This window comes from Nilaparvata lugens, chromosome 5, assembly GCF_014356525.2.
Source record: "Nilaparvata lugens isolate BPH chromosome 5, ASM1435652v1, whole genome shotgun sequence".
In the NCBI taxonomy this organism is placed as follows: Eukaryota; Metazoa; Arthropoda; class Insecta; order Hemiptera; family Delphacidae; genus Nilaparvata; species Nilaparvata lugens.
The window spans coordinates 56,276,361-56,297,261 of NC_052508.1; the positions used below are offsets into that span (position 1 = coordinate 56,276,361).

Consider the following 20,901-nt stretch of genomic DNA (forward strand, 5'->3'; position numbering starts at 1 on the left):
AGAAAATAATAGATATTTTAAAACTGTTGAAACCAGAGATGGAAAACAATCTCAATTCTGAAGCTAGTTTAGCTAGGAGTAGCATTTGGAATCAGTTAGGTACTTGACTTGGACGGCTTGACTGACATTCCATTTTTGGAGTTTAAAGAGGGAATTTCAGCCATGACGTGATGACAGATCTAGTCGATTGAATCCACGGAAGTGTCATTGGTTTCAGTAGATCCTCACATTCTACAACTTAGAGAGTCTTAAATTTGTGAAAGTTTCAAACTTCAATATTATCTTAGCTTTATCTTAATCAGAGCTTTAACAGAGTCAAAAACTTTAATGTATGATGTAATTTCATTTCAATAATAGTTATTTATCCCATTAGCTTTTGAAATAAAAACACTGTTGTCAAATTTTACACAGTTTACTTTTGTGTTTTCATTTCATTATGGAACGGTTCTACGAGATTGACAGTGACTCAGTTGAATTTTACATTTATCTCATACAATCATGGCTTTCTCTACCCAGAATCTTTAACTATCTCCAATGTCATTTTTTGAATAATGCAAAATACCATTCAATAATTGTTGTTTCTGGATTGAGTTTGTCAAGCCCCAGGCACACATACAAGCAGCAAAGCCCATTGAAAGCCATGTTGTGTTCCTTACAGTGCGATGAATGACTAGCAATGTATCCGCCGTCTTTCCATCAACCTCAACGCGATAAGCTGCACCGGCTTCAAATGAATAAGACTAATTCATCAGAGCAACACTCACTCATAGCTGAGGGCTGAGGCTAAAGGCTGTGGGATATCAAGACCCATTCATGTAATGGATTGTGTGAGGTGCAGGCAGGTGGGGGCCATCATCACAATGATAATATAATGCTTTCCTGAATAAGATGAATAGGATGTTGTTGCTTCATCCCTGCACCACTGCTTGCTCTCCCATTTGACTTGCCCTTTCTTGCTCATTTGACTGAACTGCAAGGATGTGAATACGATAAAAATCATGATCGCTGTTTGGTAAGATTGTGAAGTGGTTATTCAGCAGCACACATCACAAGGTAGATTTAAAGGATTTAAAATGATGATTAATCTACTATTTTCTATTGCACACGAGATATAATTACTTGTATCATCATCATGTGTATCAATATTCACTTACAGGTAGTATAATAATAATAATAATAATGATTTGCTGCCTCATATGTTGAAAATCATTGCCGTTCCAAGATTGAAAGGTAGAATAATACTTGATACTCATATATCAAGTATTATTATTATACCATATCAATTGTTCATTGGTTTTTATATAAAAATGTAGTGCTAGTATGCAATGGGTATTGCAAGACCTGGTAATATATTATTTGTCATTTGTGATGAAGAATCAATGAATAATCAATCAATCAATCAAAATCCTATTATATTGAGCGAGCAATTTCTGTATATCTGTTTATATTTTTATACTTTTATATCTTCTTATCTGGTTATGTTATTTATGTTCAACGGATTACGAAAACGGCTCTAACGATCTTACGAAATTTGGAATATAGTATGTTTATGATATAAAAATTCGATTGCACTAGGTCTCATCACTGGGAAAACTCGCTAAAGGACATGAAAAGGATAATTCATCCTTAGAAAAGCAGATGATAATTTCGTCGTCTGTAGATAACAGAAGATGCGTGTGCCTGTGTGGAGATAAGCAGCTGTAATCAATTAACTTACCATATCTTGCGAGAAATCTGGAAATTTTAATTGACTCGATCAAAATAATCTGATTTGTTGACATAAGATGGTATATATCATAATATTCAAGTTAATCATTTTTTACAGTTCTAAGTGATCACGAATCTTATTTTGTTATTCAATTTGGTATGTAAACAATCTAAATTAGAATTTATGTTTTATGTTTTCATTTATGTTTTCAAATTTTAGGACTGAAAATTTGACCTGAATTCAAGTGTATGGAACATAACCTACTTTTTGGAATATTTATAGTGTATAAATCAAAATTCGGGGAAGAAACAGGTTTGGGATGTGCCTGTTAGTCCTTCCCAATCATTTTGAAGAATTGAGTTCTGTTTATCAATAAATAAATTACGAGCAAAGCTCGGTGCCCCGATATTCAAGTATTATTAGACCATTATGAATGTAACTGGCGTTTTATCGATTAGAAATTTTCTATTTTATAAGTAGGTCATATAGCCGCAAACATCACAAAAGTGATCAAAAGCTCACAAGCATTATTAAAACATTATACGTAAAATTAAAGTGTTATCGATTGGAGATGAAATATTCATCAGTATCTTCATATGAAAATTAAGAATGATGATTAGCCTACTATTTTCTATTGCACACAACATATAAACACTTGTATCATCATCATTTTGTGGATCTATGTTCACTTACAAGTAGTATAATAATAATGGTTTGCTGCCTCATATATGTTGAAAATCATTGCCGTTCCAACCCAAATAACTTAATCACACTTCTCGATTGGTATTATATCAAAGTGGATTATAATACTAAAGAGTTTCCAGTGATACTAATTGACGGAGAACTAACAGTGATTGATTGTAAGTTTCATACGATATTGTTCAAACTATAATGTTGGTGATTATGTAAGAAGTGAGTGTCAAACGGTTTTTGCGATGGCTTGAGGACTTCAAAGTTTTCGCGCTTCTATTAAAACTTCTGAGAACGGCATTTAAGAGAACTGGAAATCATTTCTTGGAAGTTTTCTACGTTTTTCTCCTGGGAAGGAGGGAAAGTTCCATGTTTATTTCATAAATATCAGTTTTATCGTTCTTCTTTTACTGAAACCTACTGGCTTAAACTTTCCTCTCCCCAGATTCCTTTGGCTTCACGTGGATGCGGCTTTTTATACAACTGGTTAGAGTGGTCCAACTGCACTGCTAAAGCCGATCCCCTGGAGAGCAATGAATCATTTGGCACTCCCCTGTGATTCCCGTGATCGATGCTACATCAACCTAACATCTCTGCCGTGCTCCAATTTCAAAGAAAGTTGCAGCCTGAGGAGGGTTCTCCAGACATTTCATACATGATGATTGTACTCCCGATACCAAACTCCAATCGTTACCCATTCATAACTACAAATTGGGAATGTCGTGGCTCTTACAAGAACTATATATCGCCAGAAAATCATGATCACCAAAATTTGTTAATTATATACGTGGAGATCCTTGCGATCTGTTCAGTATTAGAATACTAAAAGGAAGATCCTTGGAATTTGTTTTATCTCAGTTGTACAAGATTATAATGAAGCATCTTCTCAACTAACAAAGAGTGATTGAAAGTAGTAGTCTTGAAGTTTATTGTAGTAAATTGGTAGAAGAATTACTCAAAGTGGACCTGAATTGTACTGAATTGCACAAGTATCAAACTGTTGGGGTATAGCAACTTAAACCATCCTGGATCAACTGTCAGTTGATCATAGTCTAATCAACAAAGCTTCAGGAAACGTAATATTGAGTCAAATCTTTCTTGGTTCTGTTCAACCTAGAGTTAATAGTCGAGTTCCTTTCGAAATATTTTCCACAAGTTCCACCATTTCCGTACCATCTACGTTCTATCGTCATAACACAACTTGGAAGATTGCAAGTTTTGGAAAAGAAACATTGAAAGGGAGATCTCAGTATGAAATTTTAAACAAGAATTAGTTAAAATATTATAATAATCATAATAAGGGATGAAAGTTGTTAAACAATCAGTCGCTGTTTGCTCAGTGTTTCGGGTGGAAAGTGGACAAGAGAAAAGTCTAGACATGGCTTAGAATGAAGCTGTTCTTCTCCTGAAAGGAGTAGATATGGCGTATCAAATTTGATTAGCTCACTCAAGTATATTTTCCAGGACGCTGATGTGAAATCTGAAAATGGAACAGCAAGTGAAAATGAATCCTGCTAACAAAGCGGAATTCTTTTTGTATTCTCCACGGTAAAAATTGGCGGTAGAGTGATGGTGTGGCGCGACCTCTGTGTTCCCATTTTCTAAAAAGGTGCGCCTTTGTGAGAACAAAATGAATCACTGCTGAAAAATTTGCTCTTTTTTAGCCGAGTAAGAACAATTACTGGATGGGTCAGATTCGTTCGTAAACAAACATTACTCAGCGCAGTGACAAATTGCCGTACAGAGTCGGATTTTTTGCGGCACAGTCAGTAAAAATATGAAAATCAATCATTCTATTATCTACGTTCGCCGGAGATTTATGACGACATACTCTCTTCCTCTTCACTCCACATGACATCACATTCGACTTGTATGTCACTCATATTTCATTCCATGAGTTGAGGGGTTGAAGCATCATTAGTGATACATGATCCTTATTTGCAAAGCTTCTGGATTTCAAAACTTCAGAGTCTGTTGCACAACGACAGGATAAAATCGAATAATTATGGAAAATGTTGAATGGATTTTCCTTTCGCAACTTGGATGGATTAACCTTCAAAACAAAATTGAAAGGTTGAACCTGATAATAGTCTGAATAAACTTTCATTGCAATCATGAGGTGATTATATATTTTCTAGTATTGAAGGCTGAAGCCCAGTATCGAATTTTATTTTATTTTTAATAAAATAAAATAACCTAAAATAAAATAAAATAAAATAAAATAATAATAAAATAAAATAATCTAACCTAACCTAACCTAACCTAACCTAACCTAACCTAACCTAACCTAAACTGCCAATCTGAACTAATTTGTATCAGTAATCTGTACTTGTAACGAATACAGTTCTCAGAAATTTATTGGATTCGTGGACCCTGCAAACGTAGGGAAACATTTGAATTTGTGGGGTCATATCCAGGAAAGAGAGGATAGTATCAAAATGTGGGAGAGTTCACTAACAGATTCTCGGGAAGGAGGATGAATCTCAAATTATTTTAACTGGAATAGAATTCTCAGAACCCATTAAGCTTAGTGGGCGGAGAGGCTTAGGGTTACAGTATTACTAACCTCCATTATCACTTTCAGGAATGGAGAGATAATGTCAATATTTTCCTTAAGCTATAGATTTTTGTGATGACGAATGTTTCGTATTTCATCTTGTGTGAAGAGATTTGCCCATTCTATATTCTCGTCCAATTGAATGAGATCAGCCATACTTCCAAATTGATAATAATTTAAATTGCAACATGAATTGATTGATTGGTAACAATATTATTGCTTTTGAGTAGCAGAGACAAAAATTATACTCATAATATCAGGACTTTACTTATATAATGAAACTTATACTCAGGGCTATGAGTATGTTTTTCCATTCCCAATCTTTTATGATTATGTGTTTCATTATTGTTGAATAAGATAGTAAATAATATCGTTGAATACAAATAGTATTCAATAACCAGGAAATTCAAGTCAATGTAGGACTACTCTAATACTAAAAATTGAAAATAACTTATATACGACTATTATCAGACCATATCGGGAACACTTACAATTTATTTCTACATCTACATTATTTTATAGAAAATTACATTATACGACTATTATCAGACCATATTGGGAACACTTACAATTTATTTCTACATTCTAGATTTCTACATCTACATTATTCTAAAGAGAACCTTTATCTAGAACCTGTACCTCTACTAGAAATTGCTATTTGTTGTCAAAGTTTGTAACCCAAAACTTGTCCTTATTCAAGTTCAATTTAGTTTTCAGATATTTTCACATTTCCCACTTTTTTTGAGATGACATAGAAAATTTTTACAAGACTCCTAAAATATCACACCAAAAATTTAATTTCAGCTGTGAAAATACATTTACATGATTTTTTACCCTTTTTCAAGTAGATTAACAAGTAGAAATATAAACTGACAAAATGTTAGCATAGAATATCGTTGATATTACCATTACTTTATGGTGTTAGTTTCTATTGCATCACCATTTTCCTAGGTGGTTTAGTCGAGCGAAGCGAGCCTACCGGCTAGTTTTCTATAACTCGGAACCACACACCGCACAGCGAGTGTAGTGTGGGGTGCTTTTCAAGCGCAGCTATAACAAAATTAGTAAAGTTTAGTAATTTCACAGTTGCTGTCACCGCTACACTGTCACGCTGAAAACCATAACACAAATGTCTGAATGGGTTTCAATTAAACTTCGCACCATGCCTGGAACCTCAATAATTGAGTTGTAGCTCGCAGCGTTACTTGTCATGTGATTATCAGGTGATCTATATATATATAAAAGCGAAATGGCACTCACTCACTCACTCACTCACTCACTCGCATAACTAAAAATCTACCGGACCAAAAATGTTCTTATTTGGTAGGTATGTTCAGTTGGCCCTTTAGAGGCGCACTAAGAAATCTTTTGGCAATATTTCAACTCTAAGGGGTTGTTTTTAAGGGTTTAAAGTTCGTCTTTTAGCATGTATATTCTTCTTCTCCCAATCTCTTAATTAGAATTGAAATTTCCATATCATATGTTACTATAGAACTATAATCTAGATAGAGTACCTCTTCGAAACAGTTGTTAACTGGCAACTAAATTAATAATTTTGTCAGGTTAGCATCAAGTTGAGTTGATTTTGTTAGGTTGGCACCAAGTTGAAGATTTAAATGCATTTATCGCGGAAAAATTGATTGGGCACTACTACTTCAACCCTGGGAATATTATATTACTAGCCGTCAGGCTCGCTTCGCTCGCCATATCTGTTTAGCCAGACGTTTAGTCTGGACCCCCGACTGGATTGTCCTAATATGATAAAAATGAAAAAAATGCAGGCGAGCGAAGCGAGCCTGCTGATCTCATTCTTGACGATCCAGTCGGGGATCCAGGGGGCGGAGCCCCCTGGCTAGACGGATATGGCGAGCGAAGCGAGCCTGATGGCTAGTAAAATTATAAACATGCAATCTCTTATCAAAATTCAATTCATTTTCAAAGTCTGGATACGGAATACTGATTGATTCTCATTGTCGAATACAGTAGACCTTCTATAAACCAGATCAATTGAAACCAGAGTTGGTCCTTGTGAACCGGAGAAAATTTACAGGCAGTCTATGTAACCAAAAATTCATCGCAGTAAACAGGGCTGGATTTCTCAGTAGGCCAGGTAGGTCCAGGTCTATGGGCACAAGCCCCCAAGTTACGCACGTCCAGAGTGCGAAAAACCGACTAGAAATAAAAATGAGAAGCCAATTCGATGTATTTATTTATGAATCAGGCTAATAAGACATTCTGATTACAAAGATTCATTGAACTACATAGATTATTTTTGAAACGGTATTTTCAACTTTCAAGGAGCCATCCATTAATTTTCAAATCACCCATTTGCAATCATGGACGCATGCACTCATTGGACTCGATATTATTATTATATTTTAAACCCGTGTTTTCAACATCCAAGCAATGATTTTATTATTTTTAAACAACACATTTGCAATCAATGATTGTTAATGTAAGCAGCTTTGGGTCAAACTCTCGAAAACAGACTGCCACTTAGTATTAACTTGAAAATTTCTTGAAAATGTATTTTTTACTCTGGAATACAGTTTCTGTGTTCCCTTTTATTCACGTCAGAACTCGGGTCTACGACCTAAGCCTGACTTGAACACGTGCTTTTTGAATGCTTACTACATTCCGACTCCCCAAATTCTGCATTATTATCGTTTAATACATTTCTGAGTAGAGGGCAATAATAATGTAAGAGTGACTGGATTGGTAGGCTAGTCCATGCTTCAGAAGCCAAGAAGCTGTCTGATAAGTTGGTCAATAAGGTCAATAAGTTGAGTAGTCGCCATTTTACGTTTACAGCTCGCTACCAATAGGAATCGAGCAGCTTGAGGAAGTCTCATGCAAGACATTGTCCAATGAGACTGCTCGTCGAATTTGGGGCGTGGCTTACATAACCATATATTTGTGTATTGAGTTAGTTCTACCTTTCTCCACTAGAATGATGTCTCTCTACAAATTATCGGAGTAAACAAAGTAGTAAGTAAGTTATATTCGTTGAAAATTTTAAAATAATTATGAATTACATCATGATATGGTTTTCAAGCAATTAACACCTACATTATAGAAAATGAAAGACCTGCTACAGATTTCAAAAAAAAATGGTTTAGAAGAGTAATTCTAACTAGTGTTGGGAAAAATTTTGGGCCAAATTCCTAAATACGACCTTGTCAGTATACTTTATATACTGTAGATATGTTGAAATTTTTACTGCTCAGTGGATTCCATCTTCCATCACACACAATAGTTTGTATTAATGGAAGGACGATTTATCATGAGTTATTCAAATGATCAATCATGACAGTTGATTATCAGCCCAAAATTAAAATCCATCATGCACTATAAATGTGCGTACAGACTTTCGCTCTGCTCCGCAATCGAACGTCACTCGAGCAGATCGATTGATGATCGACCAGGGAGCAACAGTGGAACATCTCCCGTAACGTTTATGATCGGTGCGAGTGCGCAGTGATGGCGGGACGAGGGCGGAGCATGCGCGGGGCGGATTGGAGGCGCGTATATCTGTACGCACCTTTAGATTATAAGATAGCTCATCAACTAATATTTTGTTACCATTTGTCATGATTTAAATAATATATTATGGAATTTCTATAATGAAGCTATAGTCTATGGTTCAAGAAAAGTATCTCAAATCATAATATTATCAATCTGTGAACATGTATTTAATAGGAATTACACGTTTCAAAAATGTCATGCATGTGTAACAAAACCTTATTTTTATTTATTCTAACCAAATCATTCAACTGAAATTCCGGCAAATTTAATACCTGTTAGACAAATACATGATATTAAAATCCCGGACAATGAATTTCACAACCCTGTTTCCGGCTTTGGTTACAGAGACTTCAAACACCGGAGAACCGTTGAAGCTTGAATTTATGCGAATCTGTTCAATAAACAAGAACAAGCGCGCCGCAATCAACTCACTCCGAGTTTCATTCAGCTCCAACAATTCCATTTTCACATGAAAGTGCGATTCCTAGAGAATGCAGCGCGCGTTTATGGTCTTCCTGTTGTCCTACAATATTCCGAACGACGTTCGAAACCGTACAACTACATGAGAAAGTAACGTATGCATATGGAAGTGCTCATAATTTAATTGGCCGAGCGGGGAAATTTCCTCCACGTTTCTGCAGTACAGTATTCAGAGTCCAACCATTTTCCACTTGAAGAGTGGCCAATTGCCACCGACTCACAAGAGCGTATGCGATCAAAACAAATTGAGTTTAACGAGATACGGTACAATTTACGTACATTTGGTTCATGATTTTCGTCAATTAGTACGTTCTCTGAATAACTGGTGTCTGGTATGCGTTACTCTAGTGGAAGAAACAGGAAAATCATAATGGAATTAAATAAGAAACTCAATTGAAAAATAAAAATGATGAAACTGAAATGGAAAATTCATGACCAGTATTATCTTATTTTCGGCACTTGATTCTACATTGATTAATATGCATTTATGATTATGGATAACAGCTTATATATTTAAAAGCTTGTTCGTCATATTAAAGCTGCGTTTACACCGGAGTTAATAACACGAGTTACACGTTTAATAATAACAAAAAGTTATTAACTTGACTGAATCATCGAAGATTTCTCTTAACAATTTCTATGGATATTGTTCATCATATTAAAGGTGCGTTTACACCAGAGTTGATAACACGAGTTATTAACAAAAAGTTATTAACTTGACTGAATCATCAAAGATTTCTCTTAACAAAAGTTCCTTGTTGTTGAAGAAAATGTTATTAACATACAGTATGTTATAAAGTTATTTGACATTTGTTAATAACAAAAATGTTAAAAACTTTTGTTATTGACTCCGGTGTAAACCCAGCTTAAGTTGTGTTATATCCATTTTTCTCTGAAAGAGAACCTCTCACACATTCTATTTAATTCAAAATTGAATCAATTGGAGAGAAATGATAAAATTGAAAAACCTTGAGAAGGTTAATTACCAGAAATGTATTCTCTGAAATGAATAATGTTGGAGCAGTGATAGAATGAATAGGTATAAATGAATCATGTTTTCATTTTGAAAACAACAATATTATCCACGCTCACATGAATGTTATCAAATCTATTTGATTGGTGATCTGAACCCATTTGGATAAGTATCACAATAATATATTGGATGAATGTGATGATATTGCGCTAACGAGCTAACTAATCATCATAAATACCATGGATCCCATTAAAATATTCTATGTCTCTTGATTTCAGCAGATAAGCTGTTATCCAAGCTATTTATCAAAGATAACATCAATAGGAAATGAAATAATCAACTTTCATCCTTTGTTGTTTGAATGAGTATCCTGAATATGGATTCTGAATTTTTGAAATGTTGGAGATTAATTTTGTACTCTGTGATCTCACATCATTCAAGTTCATATGAGTTATCAACATAAGATTTTCAGATGTAAACATGGACAACAAAAGGATTTTCTATACACTGTGCTTTATACTTGTTATGGAATTGGGTGTATGCTTCGACTTCCCGGGAATCGATACAGTTCAAAAGGTAATTAATTAGATATACAATTGAAAATTGAATACCTCAATCAATCAATCAAGAATATGCTTTACTCCACAATACAGTAAGTACAAAAATGATTAATAATATAAAATACAAATAATAAAGTACTTTCTAACGGTACATTTTGGTAACAATAAAAATTTCATTAATTATTGAAATGGATTAATAGGTCTGAGTCTGAAAAACAAAAATATTTGTCACCAATGGTACTATCAGTCAACAATAAAGATAAGACGATATCGACTAGAAAGGCTAAGATTATTGATAACAATTTGAAATGGAAATCATTTTTCAATTATTTAATAAAACGATAATATTGTATTAATTTGAGGTTGGGTTCTTTGTGAATAACGCTTGTCGGCTATATCAATAACGGTCAAGCTGAACATCTGCAATTCGATCGGTTACTCTCGAGCAAAAAAATTGCAAGTAGTTAGCATTCGTTAAGACGAGGACAAAAGGGTTTTGTAACTTACAGCATGCAAAATAAAGGACATAAACGTTCAAAGAAGCAAATATAAATTTCTATTATATATCTATGTGAGCAAATAAAAATCACGAAAACACAATAAAAATGAAAGGGAAGTGAGATCTAATTTTTCTAGGCGCACTAACACTGTAGCACTTTTGTACAAAAATTGGGTGATAAACCAATCAGAGCTCAGTATTTGTTAGGCGCTGAAAAATAATAAATTCAAAAGTCTCCACGTGGTCCTTTTTAGAATTATGAGAATTTATAATTATTGTATGTAAACCTGTATGTAATTATTGTATTGTATGTGAACCTGTATGTAATTATTGTATTGTATGTAATTATTACATGTAAACCTGTATCTAGAATAAATTAAAATTTAAGTGTAAATATATTTATGAATAACCTCTTAATATGCCCATGTACTGCGGACTATTTGACAATATTAAATTGCATCATCGCGGATTTATTGAAATCCACCAATAGGAGGAGATATTTGAATTTTATGCAAATTTAGAATTGGAAGTATCGTCGAAAAAGAATAAGGAAAGATCTACTGCCCACTTGCTTGCCAGAGACCAACCAACATGAGAGCAATAGACTGATTCCCTTATAAGAATTAATTTTATTTATTGCCAAAGTTTAAATCTTAAAAACTCCTAATAAGTAATGAACCTAACTCAGTGAAGCCGCTCTATGACATGTTGAGTTATTAAATTAAATATCTCCATTGGAAAGGACGACAGCAGCCCACCAGAAAAGGCATAGGACACACGAGGCTAATTCATGCCACATGTTTAAATTTGTGAAAAATCTATGCACATGAGTTACAGAAATATAATTTCCTAAGAGGGCCCTCAGTGCAACGAATTAATAGAAATTTCATAAAGCTAGCTCGTCGAAGGTTTTACTTCAAAATCAAGCTTGATTTAAACTTAATTGTGCAAATAGTTATAACTAAGGGAAAAGTCTTATTAAGAACTTTCATAAGAATAAAATGTCCAATTGTATATCAAAGTTCATAATATAAATCATTTATCTGAATTCCACTGATGGCCGAACTCATACCCTGAAAATCAATATTTGAAATCTCTAATGTTGTTGGAATTCTGGATTATAAAATTCTTATTCGATAAGCAGAAGCGACTGAATGATTGAGCTACAGATATCTTCAATATATGCTGATAGGAAAATTATGAAAATTATTAGTTGATGCTATTAAGCAGAATAATGCCCGGTTGCAGAGTCCACACATAACTCTCATAAATGTAAGACATAAACTAAAATCATACACATAAACTGTTGGTCATTGCTCAGTCGTTTTGTAGAGGCCTTTTAGCTATAGGCGCCTTTAGTAAGACACATAGGTCACACTGCTGCTCTGTTATAAAAAGTGTGACCCAGTTGCCATATGACACCTAACCCGCTATACGGGGTAAAAGTGCCTAAAGGAATAGCTGTGAACAGGTCTAAAAGCGCTCACATAAAGTTCCTCAAAACAAGATGGTGAAACATCACGTCTTCCATATTTAAGAATATTGTGAGGTTATGTTTGCAAGGTATCCTGATAAAGGTGATTCAATATTGCTAGTCCATCTTTGTGTTTGCAAATTTTGTTGTCAAATGTTGCAAATTAAGATATGATACTATTGATGTTTCTACTATACTGTTGTGAAACGTTTGAATTTGTTTTCTGTGATAAAGTTTCATACGTTTTCATTATGGTCTGTTTTATTATTAAGGTACCTACTATTGTATTTTCTCATTTTTGTTATTATATGGCTTGTTTGTTCCTTAATTTTTATGATATAGAATTCACTAATTCCATGTCTTCTTTGAATTTTAAATAAATAAATATAATATACATAATTATTCTGAAGTATAGAATTTCAAAACTTAAGCTTTGTGCACACTGCAACAGTGAGCGCACAACGAATAAATTGAAATTCATATTTGTAAAACAACTTGTGATTTGGAACCTTTTAAAAGTCAAAAGCCAAGTTGTAGAAAAGCCGGTTGAATTTTAATAATGATTAAATGCCACAGAAACCAATCAGAGAAGGCTTTTTTGAAAAGAAGGCTTCCCTTATTTAGTTCTCATGGCATTTAATCACGGTTAATATTTAACAGGCCTTTGTGCAACCGGGCCTATGAAATAACACTTGATAAACATTTTGCTGAAACAAACACCTTCATAACAATAGCACAACCTACAAAGCAAGTTTAAAACCATGCATTTAGATTTTAACAGCACATCTTCGGTCCCATAGTTTAAAAGGATCATTTTAGCTCATGTAGATGCTCATAAATACTATCAGACGACTGTGCAACGCCTGAGAAGTGATTTAAGGGCACGCCACACCAAGCTCGCTACCGCGGCGGTAGCGAAGTTTTAAAAATCGCTAGCCATGTATTCAGGTTGAGCGCGCCACACCGAGTTCGCTACCGCGGCGGTAGTACGGCGCACTACCACCTACGACCGCCTGCTAGGCGATTCAACAAAAGTTCGCTGAGAGGTAGCGGACAAAGCGAGCTCAGTGTGGCGCGCTCAACCTGAATACATGGCAGGCGATTCGAAGAGGTAGCGCAGTGCTGAGTACTGTAGTCACGCCCTCCCCACACTACTAGACTCACTACTCGGAGACTACCGCTAGCGGACGTTTTTCGGTGTGGCGTGCTCAGCCGAGAAAACTACCACCAGCGGTACTACCTTGGCGGTACTGGCGAGCTTGGTGTGGCGAGTCCTTAAAGTCCTTAGTTGAGCGCTTGTAGTTTAACAGCCCACATAGCTATATATGTGGCATCTGTGCAACGAATATTCTGTTTATGTGGATGCACATAGGCTAAATACGAGCCAATAAAGTTATGTGACGACTACAACCGGCCATAAGAGTTTTAATTGAGCCATATGTGATATTTTTCTTACATATTTTCTCATATTGTTTTTATATGTTTTGTTCCATATATTATTTTTTGCTCGTTGATTTCATTGTAATTATATATTTTTTGATTGAATGGTGTATCTTTCATTTTTAATCCTGTCTTCATGCATGGCCAATCTTGTACTAGTAATTTTTACTAGTAATAACATTATCAACCGACTATATTATTCACCGAATAAGTTGGATAAATCAGCGATATACAGTATTAATCACTAAATCTTCAGAACTAATATGTTCTCAAGATTCATTTAAATGGTCCAATAAATCACTGAAATCAAATTGACTAAAATACAGGGTCATAGTATTAAGTCAAAGCAGTACTACAAGTCATAGAAAGTATAAGGAATTCTAATTAAAATACCGTCATTGATCACACTCAGTATTATCTCACACAGCTTACCCCTTTGACAGATGGTAGCGAGTCGGATTGATGTCGGTTCCTTATTGTCTTGTGCAATATTTGAAATCCTTATATTTATCTACCTCTTCAACATCTATAATTGTGGAGTCAGTCAATGCAGTGGTAAAGATTGCCGATTGATAAAGCAGCAGCAGTTTGCAGCAATTGATAGCAATTAGGTATAAGCTCCTTGGAGAGCTGGTAAAAACCATATGATATTTTTTATTTCAGCAGGTGCTTAAATATCAAAAATATTTGAAAATTCACATGCTCTACCGACAGACTTGCAGCTGGGCACATGTAGGTCAAATACGGCTTTACATAAACATGTCACAACCAACGTGGGGCATATATTCTATGTGTACCCAAAAGTGACATTACAACTTGAAACAGGTTTTCATATTATAGATTACAGAATGAGCCTACATGGGCACTGTGGCCTGTGCGTAGACTCAAAAAGACCTACATACCAGGTTAGCTGCAAAATATAAATGTAAAATACCGGCATACTCTAAATTCCGATATACAATGAGTAATGGAAAAAATGGATAAACTAGGAATTTAAGAGCTACTGTTCAGTTTTACAAAAAAACTTATCACAAATTATGAAAAACAAATAATTATATTTTAAGACTTAAGAATCTCATTTCATTTATGATTGAGTACTCCACAATAATACATTTTCATTCTAGCTTGAACTCAAGCTAAACTCAAATTGTGGAAAATATACGTCCTGAATGAATATGGTAAGTATGAATTCTTTCAATAAATTTGAATTCAAACAATGTAATCCATTTGTGTTAATTATATTTGGGAACTTCGGATTATATTTGTAAGCTTGATCCCAATTTGGCTTTTTCTAAGAGCAATATAGGATTTTGTTTCAGAATCTCATGTCGTGGGATATACAGTTCAAACGAATAGAGAATTGTAAAAATCCTGGAACTGGGGATATTGACCTAAATGTACGCTTGAAGAGGATTTCAAGGACAAGAGTGAACATGGAAGGAATTATCACTTTCAAGGTTGATTTTGATGATAATATGAAGGTGAGACGAATGAATGCGACATTTCACTTGATGCATTGCATGTATTTGCAAAGTTGACATTTCAGTTATTCAAGGGTGTACAACACTACAACGGAACTGTATCATTGAATTCCAAAATATGATCCATCCATTAGCGATATGGAATAAAGATTGCAGGAAGATTGAGAAGGCGTTTGATCAAAGCTACTGTAATCCTTACTTTAGATAAGTAGATGATAAGCTTCTTCGAACTTATAAAAAAGTTAGAAGGTATTGAACAAAGAAAAAGTTGAAGGTATTTTATGGTCCTGTTCCGATTCGCAGACGATTTAGAGTTACAAATGAGAAGTATATTATTTATTCTCACTTGAATATAGGGATTAAAACAGAAATCCACAATATCCCAGTTGAGATGTTGATATCAATGAGGAATCTCCAACATAGATGTGACAAATATATTTAATCAGGAGGAAGCCATCTAAAGAATTGAGTAGAGAGGTGAATGTCTAGTTTTGAAATATTCATCATTACAAATAACATTATTGTCCCCCCCACTCATGTTTTATGTTTTTTTTTCAATTTTTTGCTATTCTGGGTCACCTTGTATCTATTCTTAGGATTGTCCCAAGGATTTACTAATATATAAGCCGGGAGGCTCGAAAATCTATCATGTTTTGAAAAAAATATATAAGTTCAATTAGAATATATTATTTATTGCAATTCAGGGTGTTCTCGATCTGAGTAGCTGGGGAAACGGCGGCTGGAGGAGTAACGCCTACAGAGTGACTGCAGATAACCCATGTTCCACATACTCTGTGTTTGCCATATTCTTCAAGAAAGTGCGCAAATTAGCTGGTATGCCCGAAACATGTCCAATACCAGCGGTGAGTAAAATGCTAAACCTAATTAATCTATAATTATAAATAAAAATCGAGCCTCAAATATCGACATTCAATAACTTTTTATGTGGGCACCGAATTTGATTATTTTTTTAGTTGTGTTTGCTATGTTCAGGAGCAGGTTTATGGCCTATCAAAATCATGATCCGACTTTGAGACTCTTTCCTATGGTCCTTTATAGTTTACATGTAATCCTCATGAGAGAATAAACACCTCCCAGACTGATTACTCCGGACTCATTCAACTCTTTCTTTGTATTGACCTTTCTGCTCCCGGGCGGAGGTGAACCTCAAACAACGTGGAGATCATTACAAGAGGTAGCCCCCCAGGAAGCTCATTACAAGATGGTGCCCCACATTGGGTGCCATCTTTGTATTGACCTTCCTGCTCCCAGGTGGAGGTGAACCTCAAACAACGTGGAGATCATTACAAGAGTTAACCCCCCAGGAAGCTCATTACAGTATGTATAAATTTTTTCGAATGAATGAATTTTATTTGCCAAAAACAAAATACAAAGAAGCTTTAGAAAATAGTTATTTGTATATATGGAGTGGAAAGTGCTGTTTTTTTCCCTGAGGGGAAAGTTTGAAGCCCGAGGAGAAGCTGAGGGCAACAATTTTCCTGAGGAGGAAAAAAAAATTTTTCATTTGTAATATACACAACATTTTTCCTCCACCTACATTTTTATAAAAACTGCAAATAAAATAATTTTTAAAAACGTATGTGACCAAACAATGTGTTACAACATAATCTAGAAAGTAAACAGAAACAGCTGGCTTGTAATCACAGTTCTCCGCCGACAGCGCTATCTGTCAGCAAAAGTTGTAACAACAATGGCCGCCACAACTACAGCTATGATAAAGTTCCCGTTTCAAATTTGATTAGTTAATAAGGAATATTCGTTGGCTGGTATTTTGAATAGCATGGAATATAAACAATATCTATACATTTTTTTAGTATAGTGATATGAAGTTTGCGAACATTTTAGCATACAAACATATATTTCATATGTTAGTCAAATCTGGTAGAGGTATTGAATTTAGTTGGCTCAATGACTACTCTATATGCTTCCTCATCTGAGCTTAGACCTTCTTACCTGTTACAATGTAATTTTATAAAATAGAAGTGCTTCCCATGTTATTTAAATGGAGTCACTTTTCCTCCCTAGGTAGTTTTTCTGTTTTTCACTACCGAGAGCGAAAAAGTGACACTTTAGTATTATGTTTCAGGGAGTAAAGTACTTTAGACAGTGGCTGGAGGAAAAATAAATATAGGTATATGCTACTGCACTTAAACTAAGATACATGCATACAAATCAAGGAAATGTTGATTTATTTAATTAGTTTGTTTTGTTAACATGATTACTATATTTGTGGAATATATGAATGAATTTTTATTATTTTTTGTGGTAAAATCCATTCGAGTTGAGGTTTGTGTGTGAATTGCCGGATGAGAATATTAACTTGAACATGAACATAACGAATCATGGATCATCAAGTATTGTGTGATCTGAATCCTTTTAAATTATACAAATCACATAAATGTTTGATGGAAAATAGCATCGATGATGGTCGATATCATACTATTTTATCCAATTTTGTATCCATCAATCTACAATGTGAACTACTTAATTCTTTTAATCGCATTCAATGCAATTTAATAAACTTGAATCCATAGTTTTTCACATTTAGCATTAAATAATAAATAACTATAATAAATATAATTATTGATTAAAATATAATGAATAACCTGCAGAGTATTGCTTTTAGAAGGAGAGTCAAGATCTGGCTGGAGAGAAATCCATCCTACTCAGTGAACGAATATTTTGATGCGCACAAGGACAGTATAATTTGACCGGCCATCTTGATTTTTTCATGCTATCCAGTAAACTGGTCATGTATGTAGAAGGAGGAATAAAGGAATCAAGGACTGGTGTTGTAGTAGTGGATGTCACTACGGGCAGCCAGAGTGTAATTGCATCAGTAAATAATTAGTTTTTTTCGAATTGCATTTCCGATTCACTAAAACTTTGCTGAAAGGCTTTATTCTCGTAGCAACTCAACATTAGCGAGGAGATTGAAAGGAAGAAGCCAACAGATCTGGTGTAAACTTCAGGAGTGCTTATTGCAAGTGGAAAAAATTAACATATCAATTTAGTGCAGTTATTAAGAATGAGCTAATTAAAAACAAGGAGAAGCTATTACAAGATTCTTTGTGTAAAATGACTTGAAGTATTAATTTTGGATAGAAATAAACTGATCGTTAGTCCTAGTACTAGTAACAGTTATATTAAAAAAAATCTCGTAGAATAGGGTCCAAAATCTGGCCAGTATTATTTTTTGTGCATCCAAGAATTTAAAATGAGTTTATTTTTCAGGGAAGGTACGAGTTGAAAGACTTCGATACTCAGATAGTCAACAATATCACTCTGCCATTTTACATCATACCCACTACATGGAAGATTACCCTCTCCTATTACCATAGATCAAATAACAAACGACTGGGATGCAAGTCATTCATTGTGGAGAGTAGAGTGAAATCGATGAAAAAGATGAATGATTAATATTGTTTTGAAAAGTTTTAACAGCGCTGACTCTATTCTGGTGGAAATATCGTAGTAAGAGGAAATCTTCAACTTCTGTTCTTGTAAAATAATACTATGATTATTATTATGTAGCTTGGCAAATTAAAAATGTGTTATTCAACACTCATTTATCTCACTTTCTAGACTAAATAGATTATAACTCAATTAATATTGTTCCACTTTAGCCGGCTCAAGAATGGGGCAGCGACTATGACTAGACCAATGCACAATGCCTTCCACCTCCCATTCAACCTTATTCACTAAGAACTAGATTTCTTGAGAACTTAGATTACAAGTTCATCCCTTGTCATATCCAAGTCTATTCTCTGAGTGTCACCTCTCAAAACCTCTCCGTATAATAGCTAGGCTATGTTGATTCTTGAAACATTTGAACTCTTTGCGGAATCATGTTGAACTTTATACTGAATTTCCCCACATTCAATCTCAAGCTGCATACACATATACATGCTTCCAACCCGCACCGAGCACGCTCCGCCCTCGTACCGCCCTCGTGCTGCCCTCATTCCTCCATCGAACCACAGTCACTCCGCCCATGCACCCATCATGAACGTTAAGGAAGATGTTAGATCTTCTCGCGTTCCCCGGTCGAACCACTCTTGCTCCCCGGTCGATCATCAATCGCTCTGCTGGAGTGACATTCGGTTGCGGAGCAGAGCAAAAGTCTGTACGCACCTCTAGAAGCTTGGGGTATGCTGTCTCCTGACGTGTAGAGCTCAACCACCGAGCCTAAATTCAAATTGAAGAAACAGCTTTGAGGTAACAACTTTTTCCAAATTAAACAAACGACCAAGGAACTCCGGATGTTGCAGAATGGGTTCAAGACCTATGGGCTTTCAAAAAGAGAGGGTAAAATGTGAACCATTTAATCAATTGAAACGTACTGAATTAGAATCCTTTTTGTGTTAAATCGTAACTTTAAAGGTGCGTACAGACTTTCACACTGCTCCACAACCGAACGTCACTTCAGCAGAGCGATTGATGATTGACTGGGGAGCAAGAGTGGCTCGACCGGGGAACGCGAGAAGATCTAACATCTTCCGTAACGTTCATGATGGGTGCGTGGGCGGAGCAACTGTGGTTCGATGGAGGAACGAGGGCGGTACGAGGGCGGAGCATGCTCGGTGTGGGTTGGAAGCGCGTATATGTGTATGCAGCTTAGGACTGCCATTTATTTAGAGGCACCTCAGTGGCTTAAAGACACACGTTCACGAGACATTCATAGACCTGTACATTGATGAACCCGTAAATTGATGGACCCGTACTTTGACCGCTGTTAGAATAAAAAATAAACTAGGATAGAACAAATTAACTTAACTTCAGTTATATCATAAAATCAACATTATTTAGGTTCTTCCTATATGTAATTCAAATACAACAATACTTTAAAATACAAATAGCCATTACTTTTATATCTTGATTTAATTTGAATTTATTGATTTGAATTTATTTGTAGTCAGGGTCATTCCCTATATACAAAGAGATGAGTACATATTTATTATTCCATAATATCAAACTTTAATTCACTAGTTGATTGAACAACTTTTCATAACAAGGTCTTTCGAGTATTGTTGTTAGTTTGTTCAGTCTGTTCTCTTATATAAATTACATATATAGTGTAATTTGAAAAAATTAATTCATGATAGGTGTTTCCTTAAGAATCAAGAAAGCTTTTCATTCGAATCAGCAAAACAAATAAAATCTATATCACAAAATACTATCATTTAAATTTAGGTTCATAGCTTCCTCAAACAATTAGGTTAATGATATCAAGCAAAATATCTTGATTCCTTCTTATAGGTACTCAACATTTCTACAAGAGCATGTACCGTTTATTTTCTTCCATCACTCATCAGTTTGAATTACCATTACCATCTTCTGTTACAAGGGAATCAAAATGACTATACTCAATAAATCTATCACAATACGCTTACACTTGAATGTATCTATCACAATAAATTGAAGACTTTGATGGAAGTTTTCATCGATAATAGTTTCCTTAATTATATTATAATCTATGACATACCTTCAGTA

The 20,901-nt window shown here is 34.8% G+C and overlaps 2 protein-coding genes across 3 annotated transcripts in view; one reads left to right on the top strand and one right to left on the bottom strand.

Moving 5' to 3' along the window:
- LOC111045926 overlaps positions 1 to 20,901 on the bottom strand; it is a 255,507-nt gene that overhangs the window by 63,534 nt on the left and 171,072 nt on the right. The window lies entirely within an intron of this gene.
- On the top strand, positions 10,347 to 18,970 carry LOC120351436. The gene is made up of 4 exons (XM_039428826.1): positions 10,347 to 10,509; positions 15,226 to 15,387; positions 16,092 to 16,250; positions 18,643 to 18,970. Exons 1-4 carry the CDS (start codon positions 10,414 to 10,416, stop codon positions 18,826 to 18,828), a joined length of 603 nt encoding a protein of 200 aa, XP_039284760.1. The 5' UTR covers positions 10,347 to 10,413; the 3' UTR covers positions 18,829 to 18,970.

Bases quoted from the DNA above. Each gene is read 5' to 3' on its own strand.
- LOC120351436 (XM_039428826.1), top strand. From the start codon at position 10,414: ATGGACAACAAAAGGATTTTCTATACACTGTGCTTTATACTTGTTATG. The intron at 10,510-15,225 runs GTAATTAATTAG...ATTTTGTTTCAG, and splicing joins GAATCGATACAGTTCAAAAG to AATCTCATGTCGTGGGATAT. The intron at 15,388-16,091 runs GTGAGACGAATG...ATTGCAATTCAG, and splicing joins ATTTTGATGATAATATGAAG to GGTGTTCTCGATCTGAGTAG.